The 22,951-nt window shown below is 44.7% G+C and overlaps 1 protein-coding gene across 3 annotated transcripts in view; it reads right to left on the reverse strand.

The window, feature by feature from the left end:
• Positions 1 to 22,951, reverse strand: part of COMTD1 (catechol-O-methyltransferase domain containing 1) — a 172,211-nt gene that overhangs the window by 95,975 nt on the left and 53,285 nt on the right. For all 3 annotated transcript variants that reach the window (XM_040435745.1, XM_040435746.1, XM_040435744.1), the window contains one exon: positions 16,675 to 16,802. In XM_040435745.1, the coding sequence (XP_040291679.1) occupies positions 16,675 to 16,788 (114 nt within the window). In that variant the 5' untranslated portion in view covers positions 16,789 to 16,802. The remainder of the gene's footprint in view (positions 1 to 16,674; positions 16,803 to 22,951) is intronic.

The raw sequence follows: 22,951 nt of genomic DNA on the forward strand, positions 1-22,951 counted from the left end.
TACCTGTCCCATATCTGAGTGGTTTTATTGAGTGTAAAAAATGATTTTATATATATGTAAATCAGCCTGGTAAGGAGCCCAAGGGGCTGTACTAACCGTTCTGGAGCCCAGCCACGCCCCCCTGTGAAGGAGCCCAGCAACGCCTGTATCCACAAATCTCCATGCTCACGAAGTCAGATCGCCGTAATCTCGCGACGTGCGAGCTCGCGCATGCGCAGTGCTGGCATAGTGTTCCTTCCCTGTGCTGGCATCAGTCTCCGGGAAGCTCGGGCTCCGCAAGATTACGGCGATCTGACTTTGTGAGCAAGGAGAAGATTCCTGGATACAGGCGGTGCTGGGCTCCTTCACAGGGTGGCGTGGCTGGGCTCCAAAACGGTTAGTGCAGCCCCTTGGGCTCCTTACCAGGCTGATTTACATATATATGAAATCATTTTTTACACTAAATAAAACCACTCAGAGATATGGGACAGGTATATTGCGGACATGCTGGTGGCGATCTAGCCGTGCATGTCCACATCTCTATAGGGTAAAAAGAGGTGACAGAATCCCTTTAACTATGCACTGATGGGGCAGTGCCATCTACTGTCAGTTAAATTAGAGACAGCGTGAGAAACCCAGTGAAGTGATAACATTATGGCCTGGAGGGATATAGTCTGGCCTAGGCTATTTTACACCCCTGGGTATAGAGTTTATCCTCCCCGGGTATAGTCTGGCTTGGAGGGGTATAGTTTGGCCTAAACTATTTTACACCCTGTGGTATAGTTTGGCATAGGACAGTTAATCCCAGGGGTATACTCTGGCCTGGGCCAAACTTTAATCTGGGAAGGGGTTAATTTGGCCTGCTACACCGACACCATCTCCGTCCCTGCGCTGCTGTGACGGGAACTTGATGGCTGGGAAGGCAGCCTGATGCCTTACACAGGCATCGGGGCTTGCCTCCTACGGAAGCCTATGATATCCAGTCCCCCGGCTGCGTCTTATAGGCACGATGTCAGTGTAATACAATGACAGGCAATGCATTACAATACACATGTATTGTAATGCATTGTAGAGGGGATCAGACCCCCAAAAGTTGAAGTCTTATAGTGGGACAAAAAATAATGCTTTACATAATAAAAAAGTTCCACGTTAAAAAAGGGCTCTTTTCCCATAATTCAAAGTCATATAATATTGTAAAAAAATAGGAAAAAAAAGAAAAATAGACATATTAGCTATTGCCACATTGTATTGATCGTATTACATGACCCTCCCCGTCAGGTCAACACTGTAAAAAAAATAAAAAACTGTGCCAAAACAGCCATTTTTTTTGCTCACCTTCTCTCACAAAAAGTGTACTACCAAGCGATCAAAAAGTCGTATGTACCCCAAAATGGTACCAATCAAACAGTCACCTCATCCCGCAAAAAATGAGTCCCCACGTAAGACAATCACTTGAAAAATAAAAACCTATGGCACACGCAAAACAATCCATCCAAATCTGCACTGCAAAGGCCATATGGCGCTCCTTCCATTTTGAATCCTGCCATGTGCCCCCACAGCAGTTTACCACCACATATGGGGTGTTGCTGTACCAAACCATCAACTCGGCCCGCAAAAAATGAGCCCCTACATACATAAGACAATCGCCTAATAAAAAAAAAAATATACAGCTTTCAGAAAATGGCATATGTACCCCAAAATAGTACCAAATTAAACGTCACCTCATCCTGCAAAAAAATGATCCACCACATAAGACAATTGCCTGAAAATAAAAAGACTCCCAGAACATGGCAGCACAAAAACAAGATTTTTTTTTTTTTTTTAAATGCGTAATGTGTAAAACATAACAAAAAAAAGACATATTAGATATCACCATGTCCGTAACAACCTGCTCTATGAAAATATTAAATGATCTACCTCATCCGGTGAAAGCTGTAAAAATAAATAGACAATGCCAAAACTGTTTTTGTCAGCTCATCTTATAAAATGCGTAATATCGAGTGATAAAAAAGTCATATGTATCCCAAAATGGAACCAACGAAAACTTCACCTCATCATGCAAAAAATGAGCCCTCATATTACACCGCCATCGCCCATGAAATAAAAATTTTGTAACTTTCAGAAAATGACGATGCATAAATATGTTTTTTCTTTATAAAAATGCTTTGTGTAAAAGTGGTAAAAAATAAAAAAAATATATATAAACTTGGTATCTCTGTAATTGTACTGCCAAGGAGAATAAAGATAACGTGTCATTTTTTCCCCGCACAGTGTACACCGCAAAAAGAAACCCAAAAAGCAATGGCAGAATTGTTGCACTTCTTTATCCTGCTTCCCAAAACGCGAAATAAAAAGTGATCCAAAAGTTGTATGTGCCCGAAAATAGAACCACGCAAAAAATTACTCCTCACAGAGAAAAAATTATGGTTGACGGAAAATAGCTGTATTAGTACCACAGAGAGTGTTCAATACCAACATTGTGCCTGTAAACCAATCCATCAAAATCTGCACTGCAAAAGCCATATGGCGCTACTTCCCTTCTGAGTCCTGTGGTGTGCCCCTACAGCAGTTTACAACCACATATGCCGTATTCAGGAGAAAATGGGTAACAAATTATGGGGTGCTTTTTCTCCTGTTACGCTGGAGCTAAAGCAACATTTTCCTGGAAGTAATCAAATTTTTCATTTTCACAGACAAGTGTTTTTAAATTCAGTAAAATGCCTGTAAGGTCAAAGTGCTCAGTACACATTTTATTAAATTACTTGAGGGGTGTAGTTTCCAAAATGGGGTCATTTTTTGGAGGTTTCCTTCTGACCACTGCCATGTGCCCATAGAGCAATTTACGGTCATATATGGGGTGTTTCTCTAAACGGCAAAATCAAGGTAATAAATATTGAGGTTTATTTTGGTGTTAAACCCTTGCTGTGTTACAGGAAAAAAAATTATTAACCTAAATCTGCAAAAAAAATTACATTTTGAAATTTCACCGCCATAATTCTTTAACTCGTGTGGAACACCTCAAGGGTTAACAAAGTTTGTAACATCAGTTTTGAATAATTTCAGGGGCCCTCAAAATCACTTTACAACTGAATTGGTGCTTAAAAAACGGTTTAGAAATTTAGAAAAATAGCTTTTAAAATTCTTAGCCTTCTAACGTCCTAAAAAATGATGGCAACATAAAGAAGACATATGGGGAATGTTGACTGATAACTATTTTATAAGGTATTACTATCTGTCTTAAAAGTTGAGAAATTGACATTTAGAAAATTGAATTTTTTTCCAAATTTTCTGTAATTTTTTATATTTTTTTTAGAAATGAAGGAAAAAAAATATTGACCCCAATTTACCGCTAACATAACTTACAATGTGTCACCAGAAAACAATCTCAGAATCAGATAAGTAAAACCATTCTAAAGTTATTACCACATAAAATGACACGGCAGATTTGCAAAAATAGGCCTGGATAGGAAATGAAAACTGGCCTGGGTGTAGAAGGGGTTAAAAGGCAAAAACACTACCTGATGAACAAAAACTTCAGTGTGTCTTTTGTTTCATATTTCCCATGGACTTTCAGCAAAAATCTGGAGCTGGTGATTTTACCACAAAAACACCACTAAAAACGCTAAAGTGCAGAAAAAGCCACTAAAAACCTTTGTATGAAAGCACTCTAGTACTCATTTTTGCTAAACATCATCGCTACATAGTATCTGAAAGTGTGTTATAATTGGAGATGAGCGAATTTTTAAAAAAAATTATTCGGCTGGTTCGTCGAAATTTTTCTAAAAAATTTGGTTCGATCTGAATTTATTTTCGGCGAATCACATTAGAAAACGGCTATTTCCTGACTGCTAAGAGCCTTTATAGTGATGTAGAACACTGTGCCTTGCAGTAACACGCATAGGGAGTCTGTTATGGTAGTGAAATAATACTGTCAGTATGACATGCAGATGACAGGCGTTGCTCTTAGAATCACTGCACACTTCACTTATTTGGGCAGTCACGGGGCCAAAACTGACCAAATAACTCAAGTATGAACTCAGCCTTACAGGTCGATGTTAGCGCCAAGATGAAGCGCACTCCTTTTACACCGTCGTCAGCTGATTGAACATAGATGTCTACAGAACCTGTTCTATTAAACGCTTATAGAAGTAGAGCCCCCACAGAGTGGAGAGGGTGTCAGCAGCAACTTTGTCTTGACGTCACTGATTATTTTGCCCTTCCTCTGATCCGTCAGAACAATAACCCCCCAAAAAACAGATCCTGTCTGTTGAGCATCTATCTGCCTTCAGTATCCATCAGTATTGCTAATGCAAAAAAAACCAGGAGTGGATCAAAAACAGAGATGACACGTTAAAGGAATATTTTCATGTCTTCTGTGTTTTGTAACACTCCTGCTTTTGGCTACCAAATCACAAGCCAATTTTGATGGGACCATACAGGCCTTAAAGCTGCTACACAGACAGGATCAGTTGTGCTTCTCATTTTTCCTTCCTTCTGACAAATCAGAAGAAGGGTCAAATAACTGATGTCAGCCAGGCTGAAAGCAAAATAGTGGCCCAGTCATGAAGTGGGGAGGGTGGGAACAGCATGAGAAGTCCACAGAGTGGCCCTATGATATAGTGGTGAGGTGGAAGCAGCATGAGGAGACCAATAACAGAGTCTGGAGGTAGCGGCAGCATCAGGAGGAGGCCACTGAGTGGCACAATGACAGTGTGGAGATGGCGACAGCAGCTTCAGGAGGAGGCCACAGAGTGGCACAATGACATAGTGTGGAGGTGGCGGCAGCAGCAGAATCAGGAGCAGGCCACAGAGTGGCACAATGACAGAGTGTGGAGGTGGCGGCTAGTTGCGGCCACAAATCCAGTAGTCCAGCGGATATTCAATGTGGGGTGGCAGGGTACTGTCCAAATATGCCACCACCTGCTGTTTCAGGTCCTGCTCCAGGTCTAGCTGCTGCTGCTGGTGAGTAGTTTCTTCACTAGGCGGGTGAAGAAAGCTGCTCATCAGCGACTCTAGACTCAAGTTGCTAATGATGGAGCTGCCACCCTGCCACAGCAGCCATGGCAGAGGAACGTGAGCACAGAGGACTTCCCGGTCAGACCTGCGAGAGGATGGATGATGGCGCAGATAGGCAGCGGCCAACTGACTACATAGGATGTTTCTATAGTAGTTCAGTTTGTCCTCCCTCTTAGCGGGTGTAAAAAAGGCCCCCATTTTGGACCGGTAGCGAGGGTCCAACAAGGTGGAGAGCCAGAAGTCATCCCTCTCCCGAATGGTGACAATTGAGCTGTCACTACGCAAGCAAGTGAGCATGCTTTGGGCCATTTGTGCAAGTGACTCAGAGGGACTCCCTGCCTCCATCTCCACTGCATACTGCCATAGTGTGTCTGGGTCCTCTGCTTCCTCTTCCTCATTATCCTGTAGCTCCTCTGGCTGCTCCTCCTCTCCTGTCACCTGTGTGTAAAAACCACCCATTTTGCTACACATTGCTTGTGCTCCAATGTCCTCCTCCAGTTCAGCCCCCAAAGGGCTCATGTGGCCGTGAGATCTAGGCACCACGTTTCCAGTCCCCTGACCAGCCAGATTTACCAGCATCTGTTTCAGGACATGGAGCAGTGGAATTACGTTGTTCATCCTGTAGTCCTGGCGACTGACAAATAATGTGGCATCCTCAAAGGGCCTGAGCAAACGGCAGGTGTCACACATGAGCTGCCACTGGCTGACATCGAAGTTACACAGAGGAGTACTCCTGTCCACTTGGATGATCAAGAAATAGTGTATGGCCTTTCTCTGTTCGTATAGTCGGTCCAACATATGGAAGGTGGAATTCCAACAGGTGGAAACGTCGCATATCAGCCTATGTTGGGAAATGCCGTACGGCCGCTGCAGCTCAAGGAGGGTGTGCTTTGCGGTGTACGAGTGGCTGAAGTGCATGCAAAGTTTCCTGGCCATTTTAGGATGTGTTGCAGATGGGTGGAAGACTTCAGGAACAGCTTGACAACCAGATTAAACTCATGTACTATATAGGGGGCATGGCGCAGCCCTCCTTGACGCAGCGCAGAAACCACGTTTTTACCATGGTTCCGATTTTGAGTTGTCGCGGAGAAAGCCAGGATTTGATTTCTTGATGAAGGACACGGAGCAGTTCCTCCCCTGCATGACTCCGTTCGCCCAGGCAAACGAGGTGCAGAACAGCGTGACACGGCCGTGCCCTGCACATGTGGTATGCTGGAGGGGCACTGTGAATTGTCCCTGCAGTGCAGGCTGAGGACACGGTGGAGGATGAGGAGGCAGAGGTGGACGTTGTCGCAGGACCAACGGCGTGACAATGTGGAAGCGGAAGCAGCGTCACCTGGCTAAGTTGCTGGTGTGACTGTGCAAGAACCACATTCACCCAGTGGGCTGTAAAGGACATGTATCGTCCTTGACCATAGTTACAGCTCCACACCTCGGCGCTGCCGTGCACTTTGGCAGACACCGACAGGCTCGAGGACTTGCCCACCTTCTGTTCTAAATATGTGTGCAGGGCTGGTACTGCCTTTTGGGCAAAGAAATGACGGCTTGGGACTCTCCACCTCGGCTCGGCACAAGCCAACAGTTCTCTGAAAGGTGCAGAGTCAACCACTTGGAAAGGGAGGGACTGAAGAACCAGCAACTTGGACAGGCGCATGTAACGGAATGCCTAGCACCCCGATCGGGTACCTCTGTTGATAGATGCTCCTAGTGCTTCCAGAGGACTCCAAGCACGCCACTTGACACCGTCAGCACTGCAGACCCCACGAACCGCCGAAGCTTGGTGGAGGTCTCGCCGTCTCCTACCCACCCTGGACCTACGACAAGGCTCCAGGCTCCAGTGGGTGAACCTCTCCTAAATGCAGAGAGCAGGAACCATGAACAAGCTCTTACAAGAGCTTATACTCAGGGGAGTATTGTGATATAGCAATCCCCAAGAGTGTAGTTATCCCATTCCCCAAACATGAGCCAAAACTTCATGAAGGTATAAAACAGGAACTCTTTATTGAGGGCTACCCGCCCGTATTTATGCAGGTCCCCATCTGGTGGACACTCCCCTAGGGGACCAGATGGAAGACTGTGACACAGGACAGATATGCAGCAATCCAGGATACACAGACACAATACATCCCCACAATGCATCATGGTTTCCTACTCTCTGCCCTGGAGACACCCGAGGAGTAATTCAATTATCTCTCAGGACAAAGGGAAATCGCCAATACACATGTGGGGACAACAGGACAGAAATCACCATTTAAACATGCAATGTCACAACCCTTACAGTAAACACAGACATTTAACATATCCCCAGATAGCTCAAGTCTGAGTGCATAGTATTAGGTGAATGGCACTCAGACTACACGAATACAATAAAATTAGCTATCTGGGTACCCTCACATAACATAAAATACAATTCCAAAGACAGATTTAAGCTGTGCGGCCGGTCTGTCTTCTCCTTTAAAGTTAGTATGGGCCATAATCCTGAGGCAAGAGGCTGGTAGCCAGGCCCATCCAAAACCCAGTGGCGAGGTTGGTTTCGCCACAGCGCACATTCAGCTTCTGCGCCATTGGATGAGTGCACGCATACTGTTGTCTCTTGGCAATCGCTTCAGTGATCGATTGCTGACGAAATGACTGACGAAGAGTAGGAAGAGTAGGAGCATCAGGACCAGCAGATGATGGGAAGGACAGACAGCTCAATTCGGCTGAGGTGGTGGAGCCATGACTGCCTGAAACCGGGTGCGTGCCACTGGGTGATGCAGCGGTTGCTGCGGCAGGCTGGACTACCACATCGGAGCTACGGTTCTCCCAGGCAACTTTATGGTGATGCTGCATATGTTGACGCAGGGCCCTAGTGCCAACATTTACCATCTGCCCACAGATTCTACATATGGCCATGTTCCCCTCCTCTGGCGGCTTAACAAAAAACTGCCACATCGCCGAGTAGGTTATTTTACCCCCAACATTAAGCACTGACTGTATGTTACCGCCGCTGCTTCCGTGTACTCATGCACCACTACTTTCCGGGCAAGTAGGCTCCTGCGAAGCAGGTGGTCTACCGTGGGCACGTTTGGCTACCGACCTCCCAATGCTGCCCCCCTGCTGACACCTGGCCACGCTAGCGACTTGCTGGCTCCGCCGCTGCTTCATGGGCATCAGATGATGATGAAGCCCCTAATTCACCCGACTCCCAATTATAGTTGTTGCGATACCAAATTTTTGATTCGATTTTGATACCATAAAAAATTATAGTGATACTTGATACCATTCGATACCACGTGAAAAAAATAAAACCCCAAAAAAGCCACGTGCATTTCGCATTAAAAAAAATGGGAAATCGTGCCGTTTTATTTTTTTTTCTGTTCCGCCGTTCACCGCATCGATTTTTTCAATATTTTTATAAGGCCTCATGCACACGACCGTTGTGTGCACCCGTGGCCGTTGTGCCGTTTTCCGTTTTTTTTCGCGGACCCATTGACTTTCAATGGGTCCGTGGAAAAAATCGGAAAATGCACCGTTTTGCAGCCGCATCCGTGATCCGTGTTTCCTGGCCGTGAAAAAAATATGACCTGTCCTATTTTTTTTCACGGCCAACGGTTCACGGACCCATTCAAGTCAATGGGTCCGTGAAAGAACACGGATGCACACAAGATTGGCATCCGTGTCCGTGATCCGTGGCCGTAGGTTAGTTTTTATACAGACGGATCCGAAGATCCGTCTGCATAAAAGCTTTTTCAAAGCTGAGTTTTCACTTCGTGAAAACTCAGAACCGACAGTATATTCTAACACAGAAGCGTTCCCATGGTGATGGGACGCTTCTAGTTAGAATACACTACAAACTGTGTACAAGACTGCCCCCTGCTGCCTGGCAGCACCCGATCTCTTACAGGGGGCCGTGATCAGCACAATTAACCCCTTCAGGTGCGGCACCTGAAGGGGTTAATTGTGCTGATCACGGCCCCCTGTAAGAGATCAGGGCTGCCAGGCAGCAGGGGGCAGACCCTCCCCCCCTCCCCAGTTTGAATATCATTGGTGGCCAGTGCGCCCCCCCCCCCTCTATTGTAATAATTCGTTGGTGGCACAGTGTGCGCCCCCCATCGGCCCCCCCCTCCCTCTATAGCATTAACAACATTGGTGGCCAGTGTGCGGCCTCCCATCCCCCCCCCCCCCCATCATTGGTGGCAGCGGAGTTCCGATCGGAGTCCCAGTTTAATCGCTGGGGCTCCGATCGGTAACCATGGCAACCAGGACGCTACTACAGTCCTGGTTGCCATGGTTACTTAGCATCCCATCCCCCCCCCCCCCCCCCCCCCGATCATTGGTGGCAGCGGGTTACTAGCAATAGTACAATAGTAGAAGATTCATACTTACCGGCTGCTGCGATGTTCGTGTCCGGCCAGGAGCTCCACCTACTGGTAAGTGACAGGTTTATGCGGCGCATTGCTAAATGAACTGTCACTTACCAGTAGGAGGAGCTCCCGGCCGGAAGCAGACATCGCAGCTCCCAGGTAAGTATGAATCTTTTACTATTGTACTATTGCTAGTAACGCGCTGCCACCAATGATGGGGGGGGGGGGGGAGATGGGAGGCCGCACACTGGCCACCAATGTTGTTAATGCTATAGAGGGAGGGGGGGCCGATGGGGGGCGCACACTGTGCCACCAACGATTTATTACAATAGAGGGAGGAAGGAGGGGGGGCGCACACTGTGCCACCAACGATTTATTACAATAGAGGGAGGAAGGGGGGGGGCGCACACTGTGCCACCAATGAATTATTACAATAGAGGGAGGAAGGGGGGGGGGGGGTGGGGGGGGGGGGGGGGGGCGGGGGGGCGCACACTGTGCCACCAACGATTTATTACAATAGAGGGAGAAAGGGGGGGGGGGGCGCACTGGCCACCAATGATATTCAAACTGGGATGGGGGGGGTCTGCCCCCTGCTGCCTGGCAGCCCTGATCTCTTACAGGGGGATATGATAGTACAATTAACCCCTTCAGGTGCGGCACCTAAGGGGTTAATTGTGCTGATCACGGCCCCCTGTAAGAGATCAGGTGCTACCAGGCAGCAGGGGGCAGTCATGTACACAGTTTGTAGTGTATTCTAACTAGAAGCGTCCCCATCACCATGGGAACGCTTCTGTGTTAGAATATACTGTCGGAAATGAGGTTTCACGATCTAACTCATATCCGACAGTATATTCTAACATAGAGGCGTTCACATGGTGATGGGGACGCTTTAAGTTAAAATATACCATCGGATTGGAGAAAACTCCGATCAGATGGTATAAAAGGGACTCCAGACTTTACATTGAAAGTTAATGGGGACGGATCCGTTTGAAATGGCACCATATTGTGTCAACGTCAAACGGATCCGTCCCCATTGACTTGCATTGTAATTCAGGACGGATCCGTTTGGCTCCGCACGGCCAGGCGGATACCAAAACAACTTTTTTTTCATGTCCGTGGATCCTCCAAAAATCAAGGAAGACCCACGGACGAAAAACGGTCACGGATCACGGAAAAAACGGGACCCATTTTTGCGGACCGCAAAAAAATACGTTCGTGTGCATGAGGCCTAATTTGGACTTTTCAGACATGACGATATGTGATATATTTATTTATTGTTTAAATTTTTTATATGTAAAATTTGGAAAGGGGGTGATTTATACTGAATATTTTTTATTTATTTATTTTTTACTTTATTTAATAACTATTTCCCCCCTTAGGGGCTAGAACCTGGGATCTTTAAATCCCTTGTCCTATTCACCCTGATAGAGCTCTATTAGGGTGAATAGGATGTTACACTCTCCCTGCTGCCCTGTGCATAGTGCTCACAGCAGCAGGGAGCTGACTATGGCAGCCAGGGTTTCAGTAGCATCCTGGCTGCCATGGTAACCGATCAGAGCCCCAGGATTACACTGCTGGGGCTCCGATCAGAAGCTGCCACTGCCACCAATGAGGGGGAGGGGACCCTGTGGCCACTGCCACCAATGAGAAGGGGAGGGGACCCTGTGGCCACTGCCACCAATGATTTTAATACTGGGGGTTGAGGGGGCGGGAGCACTGCGCCACCAATGATAATTAACCTTTAATACAGGAAGCGGGTACTGGCAGCAGATCAGCGGCAGTTAACCCCTCAGGTGCGGCACCTGAGGGGTTAACTGCCACTGATCGCAGCTCCCTGTCAGAGTAATGGGGGCACAGCGGGCGAACGGAGCGGCGCCCAGGAATAATAGTAAATGCAGGGACATCCATGGGCGCCTCTCTATGTAGCCTAGTAATTTAAAGTCCGGGTCCATTTAAAATCCTCCTATCATTATTGGCGCAGTGCGCCTGCCCCTTTCTCCTCATTGGTGGCAGTGGCAGCAGCGGCACGGGGGGGAGGGAGACACTGCTTCCTTCTCCCCTGTGCTGCTGTGGGAACATGAGCGTGCTCACAGCAGCGCGCTCATGTTCTGTGATACTAGACTGCGCAGCAGCGCAGCCCAGTATCGAAAAAATGGAAATCCCGGTATTGTATACAAAAGTATCGAAATTTTGATACGTGCAACAACCCTACTTCCAATTGCGATCAGCTACATCATCGAGTACTGTCTGCACGTCACTGATGTCCTCCTCAACAGTCTCTGGGTCCGAAGCATCACCGCTCGCAACACCAGCTCCCACACCACTCTCCTCATCACTACTTGCCCGCCTAGCGGAGGAAGCAGCGGATGTCTCCTACACATCTTGGCTGGCCAGTAGTTGCTGACTGTCCTCTAGTAGCTCGTCCTCGCTGTATAGTGGGGTTGAGCCCACAGCATATAATACTTCTCTGGCTGGGGGAACAGAAAAGGACAGAGGCAGGTTGAGGACAGGTGAGGGCACAGGGCCCGCTCCCGGGCCATGCCAACTAAAGGTTGTGTCTGACGAATCCACCGACTCTTGGCTGGGGGTGTCTGGTGTCACTTGGAATGAAGTGGATGACCGAGTCAACCATTCAAGAACCGCTGGGTTGCTGGTCAAGACACAACCGCTAGATGACACTGGGAGCTCAGGCCTCTCATTGCGACTCCTGCTGCCATGCCCCCTTACTCTGCTATGACCTGTGCCTGCGCCAGAAACAATTAGGTCTCTCCCACTCCCCTGTGCAGGGCCTGGCACTTCTCTGTCTCACATAGTGTTAGATCAAATAAATAAATAAAAAGGAAATTAAAACACCCCCAAAAAGTCTTTAATTTTCTTACTTCACCACACAACGGCAAAAACTTTTTTTTCTGCCACTAATGCACACAAAAAGGGCTTTAGAACATATAACTGCACCACTGAACGGCAAATAGGCCCTTATTTTTTTCCACTTATACACTCCACAAAAGGCCTTTAGAACATATAACTGCAACCGCTGAACGGCAAATATATATTTCTTTTTTCCACTTATGCACTCCACAAAAGGGCTTTAGAACATATATCTGCAGCGCTGAACGGCAAATAGGTCCTTATTTTTTCCCACTTATACACGACACAAAAGGCTTTAGAACATATAACTGCAGCGCTGAACGGCAAATAGGTCCTTATTTTTTTCCGCTTATACACGACACAAAAGGCTTTAGAACATATAACTGCAGCGCTGAACGGCAAATAGGCCCTTATTTTTTTCCACTTATACACGACACAAAAGGCTTTAGAACATATACCGTATTTTTCGCCCCATACGACGCACTCCCCCCCCCCCCCCAAAAGTGGGGGAAGTGACCCTGCGTCTTATGGGGCGAATACTGGCAATTTACATCGCAGTCTGCGATGCTGGACTGCGATGTATTAGTGAGGAGGGGCTGTAGTAGGCGGGGAAAGCGGCGGGGCAGTGCAGGCACTGTACTCTGTCCCCGCCGCTCAGTATGTACTGTATTATACATAGTGTTAATCATTATATCTAAACTGAATAATGATGCGCTCCCCCTGCTCCCCATGTGTACCGTAGTTACCGGTACACATGTCACGCTCCTGTAGTAAGCACCAGCAGCTAGCAGTGTCATACACAGATCCACCACCCTATAACAGTGCCATCCATAGATCCCCCATCATAATGCCATCCACAGATCCCCCCCACCATCATAATGCCATCCACAGACCCCCCCCATCATAATGCCATCCACAGCTCCCCCCATAACAGTGCCATCCACAGATCCCCCACATAACAGTGCCATCCACAGATCCCCCACATAACAGTGCCATCCACAAATCCCCCACCCCATAACAGTGCATCATCCACAGATCCCCCATAATAGTGTCATGCACAGACCACCATTAGTTGAAACCCACCAAAAGCACACCTTTTGGTTAAAAAATTTTTTTTCTTCTTTTCCTCCTCAAAAAACTAGGTGCGTCTTATGGGCTGGTGCGTCTTATAGGGGGAAAAATACGGTAACTGCGCCGCTGAACTGCAAATAAATTATTTTTTTCCACTTATACACTTTACAAAAGGCTTTAGAACATATAACTGCACCACTTAATGGCAAATATATTTTTCTTTTGCCACTAATGCACAACAAAAATGTTCGCACTTCACCACACAACGGCTAATAAGACCCTTTCCCCCCCACTAATACAAGCCAAAATGCTTTAGAACATATAAAGGGCAAATAAGACGTAGAAATATTTCCTTGTAATAAACCCTGTTAATGGCTGCATCAAACAGCACTTGCACCCCAATTACAGAGCTGTATAATGGCAATTTGGATCCCCAGTCAGTGCAGCAAGGTGTAATAGGATTGTTCCTATAACCCAGGCTGTAACCTCCCCTACTGAACCTTGTTCTACATAAATGCTGTGGAATGATTGCCCCCTATCCTTGAATAATCTTTCCCTGAACTTGTAAATCGTTTTTTTAGCACAATGAAGTCTTTCCTAGCACTGTCCCTAGTGCCTGCTGACGTCTCTCCCTGCACTAAGTACACTGGAAAATGGCAGAATCCTAGATGGCTGAAGCTATCTATAGGGCTGTGACATCACAGGGCTGGATGGCTGCTGATTGGCTGCATGCATGGCAATATGGGTGATCCTGCATTCCCAGAGTGCCTTGTTCCATGTCCTCACACATGCAGCAGAACATGTGCGATTCGTTACCACGAAGCGTGAGGAAATTCGGATTTGGTGTGAATCAAATTTTTCCTGAAATTCGGATCGAATTCCACTTCGTCAGCTTCGATTCGCTCATCTCTAGTTATAATTTATACAAACCGGATTCCAAAAAAGTTGGGACACTATACAAATCGTGAATAAAAACTGAATGCAAGGATGTGGAGGTGCCAACTTCTAATATTTTATTCAGAATAGAACATAAATCACGGAACAAAAGTTTAAACTGAGAAAATGTACCATTTTAAGGGAAAAATATGTTGAATCAGAATTTCATGGTGTCAATAAATCCCCAAAAAGTTGGGGACAAAGGCCATTTTCACCACTGTGTGGCATCTCCCCTTCTTCTTACAACACTCAACAGACGTCTGGGGACCGAGGAGACCAGTTTCTCAAGTTTAGAAATAGGAATGCTCTCCCATTCTTGTCTAATACAGGCCTCTAACTGTTCAATCGTCTTGGGCCTTCTTTGTTGCACCTTCCTCTTTATGATGCGCCAAATGTTCTCTATAGGTGAAAGATCTGGACTACAGACTGGCCATTTCAGTACCCGGATCCTTCTCCTACGCAGCCATGATGTTGTGATTGATGCAGAATGTGGTCTGGCATTATCTTGTTGAAAAATGCAGGGTCTTCCCTGAAAGAGATGACGTCTGGATGGGAGCATATGTTGTTCTAGAACCTGAATATATTTTTCTGCATTGATGGTGCCTTTCCAGACATGCAAGCTGCCCATGCCACACGCACTCATGCAACCCCATACCATCAGAGATGCAGGCTTCTGAACTGAGCGTTGATAACAACTTGGGTTGTCCTTGTCCTCTTTGGTCTGGATGACATGGCGTCCCAGATTTCCAAAAAGAACTTCGAATCGTGACTCGTCTGACCACAGAATAGTCTTCCATTTTGCCACACTCCATTTTAAATGATCCCTGGCCCAGTGAAAACGCCTGAGCTTGTGGATCTTGCTTAGAAATGGCTTCTTCTTTGCACTGTAGAGTTTCAGCTGGCAACGGCGGATGGCACGGTGGATTGTGTTCACTGACAATGGTTTTCTGGAAGTATTCCTGAGCCCATTCTGTGATTTCCTTTACAGTAGCATTCCTGTTTGTGGTGCAGTGTCGTTTAAGGGCCCGGAGATCACGGGCATCCAGTATGGTTTTACGGCCTTGACCCTTACGCACAGAGATTGTTCCAGATTCTCAGAATCTTCGGATGATGTTATGCACAGTGATGATGATAGATGCAAAGTCTTTGCTATTTTTCGACTGGGTAACACCTTTCTGATATTGCTCCACTATCTTTCTGCGCAACATTGTGGGAATTGGTGATCCTCTACCCATCTTGGCTTCTGAGAGACACTGCCACTCTGAGAAGCTTTTTATACCCATCATGTTGCCAATTGACCTAATTAGTGTTAATTGGTCTTCCAGCTCTTCGTTATGCTCAAATTTACTTTTTCCAGCCTCTTATTGCTACTTGTCCCAACTTTTTTGGGATTTGTTGACACCGTGAAATTTTGAATCAACGTATTTTTCCTTTAAAATGATACATTTACTCGGATTAAATGTTTGATCTGTCATCTACGTTCTATTACAAATAAAATATTGACATTTGCCATCTCCACATCATTGCATTCAGTTTTTATTCACAATTTGTTTAGTGTCCCAACTTTTTTGGAATCCGGTTTGTAAAATCTTAGCACGTCTACACAATATGCCGTTTTGTCGCTTTATAAGATGCACTTTTTCCCCCCCAAAAGTGGGGAAAAATGTCAGTAGGTCTTATAAAGCAAATACTAGTGAGCACTTACATTATGGAAGCGCTCACTAGTATGCAGTAGGTGTGGGAAGCAGAGAGTGAGGCGATGCGAGCGCTGCCTGTACTCACCCTCCCTGGTCTTAATCCCTGGGGTCGCGCTACACCGTCATGATTGCATACAGCATCAGGATGTAGTGCGTGCACTATGAACTGACGCTGCAAGTGCGGGCTCAGAAAAGATCAGGGAGCGAAAAATGCAGGAGAGACTGCTGGACCTGCAGAGGAGTGGCAGAGCAGGAGAGGTAAGTGAATTTATTTATTTTAAGGTTGGATCTGTGGTCTGATACAGGGGTCTCACATGGAGGTCTGATGGGGGTCTGATTCGAGGGTCTGGCATGGAGGACTGATCTTGATCTGAGGTCTGATACAGGGGTCTGATATGGGGGTCTGACATGAAGGTCTGATCTGATGTCCTGATATGGGGGTATGATATTGGTGTCTGATCTGAGGTCTGATATGGGGGTATGATATGGGTGTCTGATCTGAGGTCTGATATGGGGGTATAATATGGGTGTCTTATCTGAGGTCTGATATGTGAGGTCCTGATGTGGGGGTCTGATCTGAGATCCTGATGTGAGCATCTGTTATGGGGGTTTAATCTGAGTATCTGATATGGGAGTCTGATTTAAGGTCTGATAAAAATATTTTTTTCTTATTTTCCTCCTCTAAAACCTGGGGTGCGTCTTATAAAGTGAAAAATACAGTACTTTATTTTTGACGGTGGACTTTTCTGTTTATTTCATACCTGACATAATTTTTTCGCAGATGGATGCTCTCTGAGAGATAATCGCAATAGATATTTTCTCCGTGGGTCATCTGCACCCTCAAACATTTTCTGGGACTTTTTTCTTCGATACATGAAGTATCTTTTTCCTAGAAGAGGTAATGCTGCAATTACTATAACAAAAAAGTGCTGAAAACATTATATTGTATCTTATATTATGCAAGATTAAAGGGCATCTGTCAGCAGATTTGTACCTATAAAACTGGCTGACTTGTTGCACTTAGCAGCTGAAGGCATCTGTGTTGGTCCTATGTTCGTATGTGAAAAATGTCTGTGAAAATTTGGATTCCGTGTCCGTTCCGTTTTTTTTGCGGATAGGATGTGGACCTATTAATTTCAATCGGTCCGCAAAAAATGCGGACAGCAGACCGTGTGCTGTCCGCATCAGTATGTCCGTTCCATAGCCCTGCAAAAAAAAAATAGAACATGTCGTATTCTTGTCCGTTTTAGGCATTGTTACAATGGATCGTATGTGTTTTGCGGTCCGCAAATTGCGGATCCGCAAAAAAATAAATATGCCATCCGTTTTATTTTTGCGGATCCGCAATTTGCGGACCGCAAAACATATACGGTCGTGTGCATGTAGCCTAATACTGCGGCCGATTACCCAATGAATGAGCACACGCTCGTTTATTGGGCAATCGAATCTTTCAGCATGCTGAAAGATTACGATTTGGTGGCGGCAGGTCATGCTGTCTAACCACGATCTGGTGCAGGCGAATAACTAGACAGTGTGGGGAAGAGAGATGGCAGAAAGATCGCTCCTCCCCATGCTGTGGAGGAGATCACTGCATGTAATAGCAGCAGTTTCTTCTGCTCATGAGTAGGTGATTTATGGGAAGGAACACTTCCTTCATGACAATCGCCTGTAGAATCGGCTGGTGTAATACAGCCTTAACACAGATTCCTTCAGCTGCCAAGCGCACATGAAACAGGTCAACCAGTTTCATAGGTAAAAATCTGCTGAGAGAAGCCCTTTAAAGTGGATTTCCCATATCATCAAGTGATAGCATATCATTAGGATTCTTGGAAGGGCTGCACTGCTTGTTTAGTTTTTCCCAGCACAACATTCCTGGCCATGCATCATACAGGGTATCACTGCAGATCTTCATTCAAGCAAATAGGCCTGTACTGTAGTCCCTTGCTCAAAAGGTGGCAAAAATCCTTGAGCGGGATGCATGCTTAAATTACAGCCTCAGTCCTTCGCTGTTCCAGAACCCTTTGATTGCAGTGGTACCCTTTGACCTCCTTTGTGATCAAAGGAATCCACCCTACGTTCGGGTCACTGTGTTTCCGAGTGACCCAATCAAATATTGGGGAAGCAATCTGCAGTTAGCCCTGAGGATCTGTGAAGAAAAATGGAAAATACAGGCATCCACGCAAACATATTAACCTGCAGAATTCATTTGTCAGTTATTTAGTATGAAACAAGAATGGTATGAAAAAATGCCAAAATTGCTTTTCTCTATATTTTATATTATATTCCATATTTCCAAAGCAAAAAATGTACTACACCATTTATATATGATTATAAAGAAACCAGTAATATGTATTCGCTTTCTAAGTATAGAAAGAACTCAATTGTCAATATGATAAGGCTGTAGCCTGGTGGTAAGTGGTCAGCCTGCCATGCAAAGATTCCAAGTTTGAATCCTGTGAGAGACTTCTTTTTTCTTCAGATATTTTATCTCCCTAATTTAACCCATAATAAAAGGCTATAGCCTTATCATATCAAGAATAGTGTTTTTATGCTTAGAAAGCTAATACATATTACTGGTTTCTTTATAATCATACACTGCCAGTCCAAAATAAAGTTGCCACCAAAAAAAAGCCTTTAGCTTTGATTACGGCACGCATTCGCTGTGGCATTGTTTCGATAAGCTTCTGCAATGTCACAACATTTATTTCCATCCAGTATTGCATTAATTTTTCTCCAAGATCTAGCATTGATGATAGTAGAGTCTGACTGCTGCGCAAATCCTTCTCCAGCACATCCCAAAGATTCTCAATGGGGTTAAGGTCTGGACTCTGTGGTGGCCAATCTATGTGTGAAAATGATGTATCATGATCTCTGAACCACTCTTTCACAATTTGAGCCAGATGAATCCTGGCATTGTCATCTTGGAATATGCCTGCGCCATCAGGGAAGAAAAAATCCATTGATGGAATAACCTGGTCATTCAGTATGTTCAGGTAGTCAGCTGACCTCATTCTTGGAGCACATACTGTTGCTGAACCTAGACCTGACCAACTGCAGCAACTCCAGATCATAGCACTGCCCCCACAGGCTTGTACAGTAGGCACTAGGCATGATGGGTGCATCATTTCATCTGCCTCTCTTCTTACTCTAATGCGCCCATCACTCTGGAACAGGGCAAATATGGATTTATCAGACCACATGACCTTCTTCCATTGCTCCAGAGTCCAATCTTTATGTTCCCTAGCAAATTGAAGCCTTTTTTTCTGGTTTGCCTCACTGATTGATTAGTGGTTTTCTTACGGCTACATAGCTGTTCAGTCCCAATCCCTTGAGTTCCCTTCGCATTGTGAGTGTGGAAATGCTCTTACTTTCACTATTAAATATAGCCCTGAGTTCTACTGTTTTTCTTCGATTTGATTTCACCAAACGTTTAAGTGATCGCCGATCACGATCATTCAGGATTTTTTTCCCGCCACATTTCTTCCTCGGATACGATTGGTCCCCACTATCCTTCCAGTTTTTAACAATGCGTTGGACAGTTCTTAACCCAATTTTAGTAGTTTCTGCAATCTCCTTAGATGCTTTCTCTGCTTAATGCATGTCAAAGATTTGACCCTTCTCAAACAGACTAACATCTTTTCCACGACCACGAGATGTGTCTTTCGACATGGTTGTTTAAGAAATGAGAAGCAACTTATTGCACCAGTTGGGGTTAAATAACTTATTGCCAGCTGAAAGATAATCGCCCCTGCAGTAATTATCCAATAGGAGGCTCATAACTATTTGCTTAGTGAAATCCAGTTGTTTTATTTTTGGACAGGCAGTGTATATTTACTAAATGGGGCCGTGGGCAAAATTAAAAGTGGAGTCCCAAAAGCTGAAGTATTGTACCTACAGTCATATTCGGTCAATATAGTACATTAACAGGGTTTTCCAAGATTTTATAACTGATGACCTATCCTCTGATCCCGGAACCCCCGCTGATCAGCAGTTTGAGAAGGCACCAGCACTCCTGTGAGTGCCACAGCCTTTGCACAGCTTAGGCCTGTTTCATACTTGCGTTGTTGTTTTCCGGTATTGAGATCCAGCAGAGGATTTCAAAACAGGAAAAAAAATTATTCTGTTTAGTCCTGATGCATTCTGAATGGAAAGGGATCAGGATGCATTCCGTTCCATCAGCATTCTGTTTTGTGACTGGAAACAAAACCTCTGCAAGTTGCGGTTTTGTGTCCGGTCCTTGAAATGGATCAAACTGGATCTATCACTAAAAACAATGTAAGTCAATGGTGACTGACCAGTTTTTTTAAGATCCTAAAAAAAATGATCCGTCACCCTATGACTTTCAGTGTCAGTGTTGGAACGGATGCATACTGATGTGCAAAATTAAAACGGATTCATTTAATTTCAGTTTTGAGATCATCTGCCGGTACATTGTATGTGGCTGTGCTTCGGATCACGTTCAGCCCCATTCAGCTGAGCTGCACCTATGCCATGTGACCGATGAGCTGCCTACTGACCATCACCCAATCTTCTCCTCTCCAGGTATGTCTACCCTAAACATTAAAACTCCACCCAGCTTTTCCCAAGTCTAATTGTCTACACAATTTATCTTTCCTTCTTCTTATCCCCTGGTATTTCTGCACTGAACATTTAACCCCTTCCCGAAATATGATGTACTACTACGTCATAGCATGAAGTGACTTCCCACAAACTGACGTAGCAGTACATCATGATGAGCAGGCGGGCACAGGAGCTGTGCGCTCCCGCTCTCCGTAAAAAAATAAAAATAAAGATGGTGCCAAAACAGCCAAAAAATCGAATGTGCCCAAAGACGGTATCAATACTAACATCAACTCTTCCCACCCAAAAAATCGACCCCCTACACAAGGCAATTGACAGAAAAAAAATATGACTTTCAGAAAATGGAGACACAAAAACATGATTTTTCTTTTAAAAATGCTTTCATATTCGGTATTGCTGCATCTGTAACGACCAGCTCTATAAAATATCACGTGATCCAACCCTCAGGTGTACGTTGTAAAAAAGTAAAATAAAAACTGTGCCAAAACAACAATTTTTGGGAAAAAAAGTATATTAAACAATCAAAAAATCATGTGTACCCAAAAGTAGTAAAATAATAACGTCAGCTCGCCCCCTACACAAGACGATCACCTGAAGAATAAAAAAAATATGGCTTTCAGAAAATGGAGACACAAAAACATTTTTTTTCAAAAATGCTTTATTATATAAAACTGAAGCAACAAAACCTGCTCTTTAAAAATAACACATGATCCATCCCGTTAGGTGAACGCCGTAAAAAACTAAAAATAACAACGTTTCGGAACAGCAATTTTTTGGTTACCTTGCCTCACAAAAATCACAAAATCATATGTACACCAAAATAGCACCAATAAAATTGTCACCTTATCCCGTAGTTTCTAAAATGGGGTCACTTTTTGGAAGTTTCTAATGTAGGTCTCAGGGGGTTTTCAAATGGGACACGAGAACTTAAAATTATGCCAGTGAAATCTATATCCATATGTTGCTCCTTCCCTTCTGCACCCTGCCGTGTGCCAATACAGCTGTTTATCACCAGATGGAGGGTGTTTCTGTAAACTGCAGAATCAGGGTAATAGATATTGAGTTTTGTTTTGCTGTTAACCCTTGCTGCCTTACAAGAAAAAAATGTATTAAAATGCAAATAGAAGTGAAATTTTGAAATTCCTTTAATTCTCGTGGAACACCTAAAGCATTAACAAAGTTTTTAAAATCATATTTAAATAACTTGAGGGGTGTAGTTTTTAAAGTGTGGTAATTTTTGGGTGGTTTCTATAAAGTAAGCCCCAAAAAGTGACTTCATATTGGTCCTTTAAAAAGCGGGTTTTGGAATTTTCTAAAATTGTCAAAAAAATATAAAATGACGTTTACAAAATGATGCAAACATAAAGTAGACATATGGGAAATGTTAACTAATAACTATTTTATGAGGTATCACAATTTTTATAAAAATAAAGGTGAAATATATTGACTCAAATTTACCACTGTCAAGTACAATGTGTCACGAGAAAACACTCTCAGAATGGCTTGGATAAGAAAAAGCATTCCAAAATTATTACCACATAAAGTGACATGTCAGATTTGTAAAAAAATGCCCTGGTCAGGAAGGTGAAAAGTGGCCTGGGGTAAAAGGGGTTAATGTCTCTATTGCCCTGCTGGGTTAATTGAGTATTTGTTTACATTGACTATTTCAGCCCTGTATCTGGTCCATCTTTGATTAGGTCAAATTGAGCCCCCTCCCCTATCTTTCACACCTGATTGAACTCTAAGAGGTATAAATTTAAAGGGGTTGTCCGAGTTATGAAAACAAAATATATAGCACTGCAAATCTGATGGGCAGCAATATATAACTAAGCTAAGCAAGTTTTATGCAAAAAAAAAAATATATATTTCCTCATTTCCCTGGTTCTTTTTTGGCCCTTTGTTTACATGCAATAAAAACAATCTCTGCCCCTCCCCCTGCACTGCTAAGGGAGTGAATACAAGAGCTGCCCTGAGTGACATGTCTGCCTGCTGGGAGACTCAGCAGCATGTTGTATGTGTAGGACTACAAGTCCCAGCTGTACAATGACACTGCTAAGGGAGTGGATACAAGAGCTGCCCTGAGTGCTGGGAGAATCAACAGCAACTTGTAAGTGTAGAACTACAAGTTCCAGCTGTATAATGACACTGCTAATACACACAGGATTTTCCCCCTACCTTCTTGTGCAATGCTCTCTCTAGTCTGTCAGATCCTGTGCCCAGAATTGTCACTGCTGCAGCTAGCCATTATGTGCAGCTGAAAGGGTTAAGAATCTTAGGAGAGAGAGAGCAGACGGCAGTGAAGGGGGGGGGTGTCCAGCACAGTGACTTCTCGTTTACAGGCTTGTAAACGACCTTTATCAGAGCAGGGAGAGAAGCTGACATCACAGGTCATGTGACCCTCAGTAAAATCTGAGAAACCAGCCACTGGAGATAAAGTGAGTTAATTGGAAATTGGTT

This window comes from Bufo bufo, chromosome 6 (assembly GCF_905171765.1).
Source record: "Bufo bufo chromosome 6, aBufBuf1.1, whole genome shotgun sequence".
NCBI classification, from domain to species: Eukaryota; Metazoa; Chordata; class Amphibia; order Anura; family Bufonidae; genus Bufo; species Bufo bufo.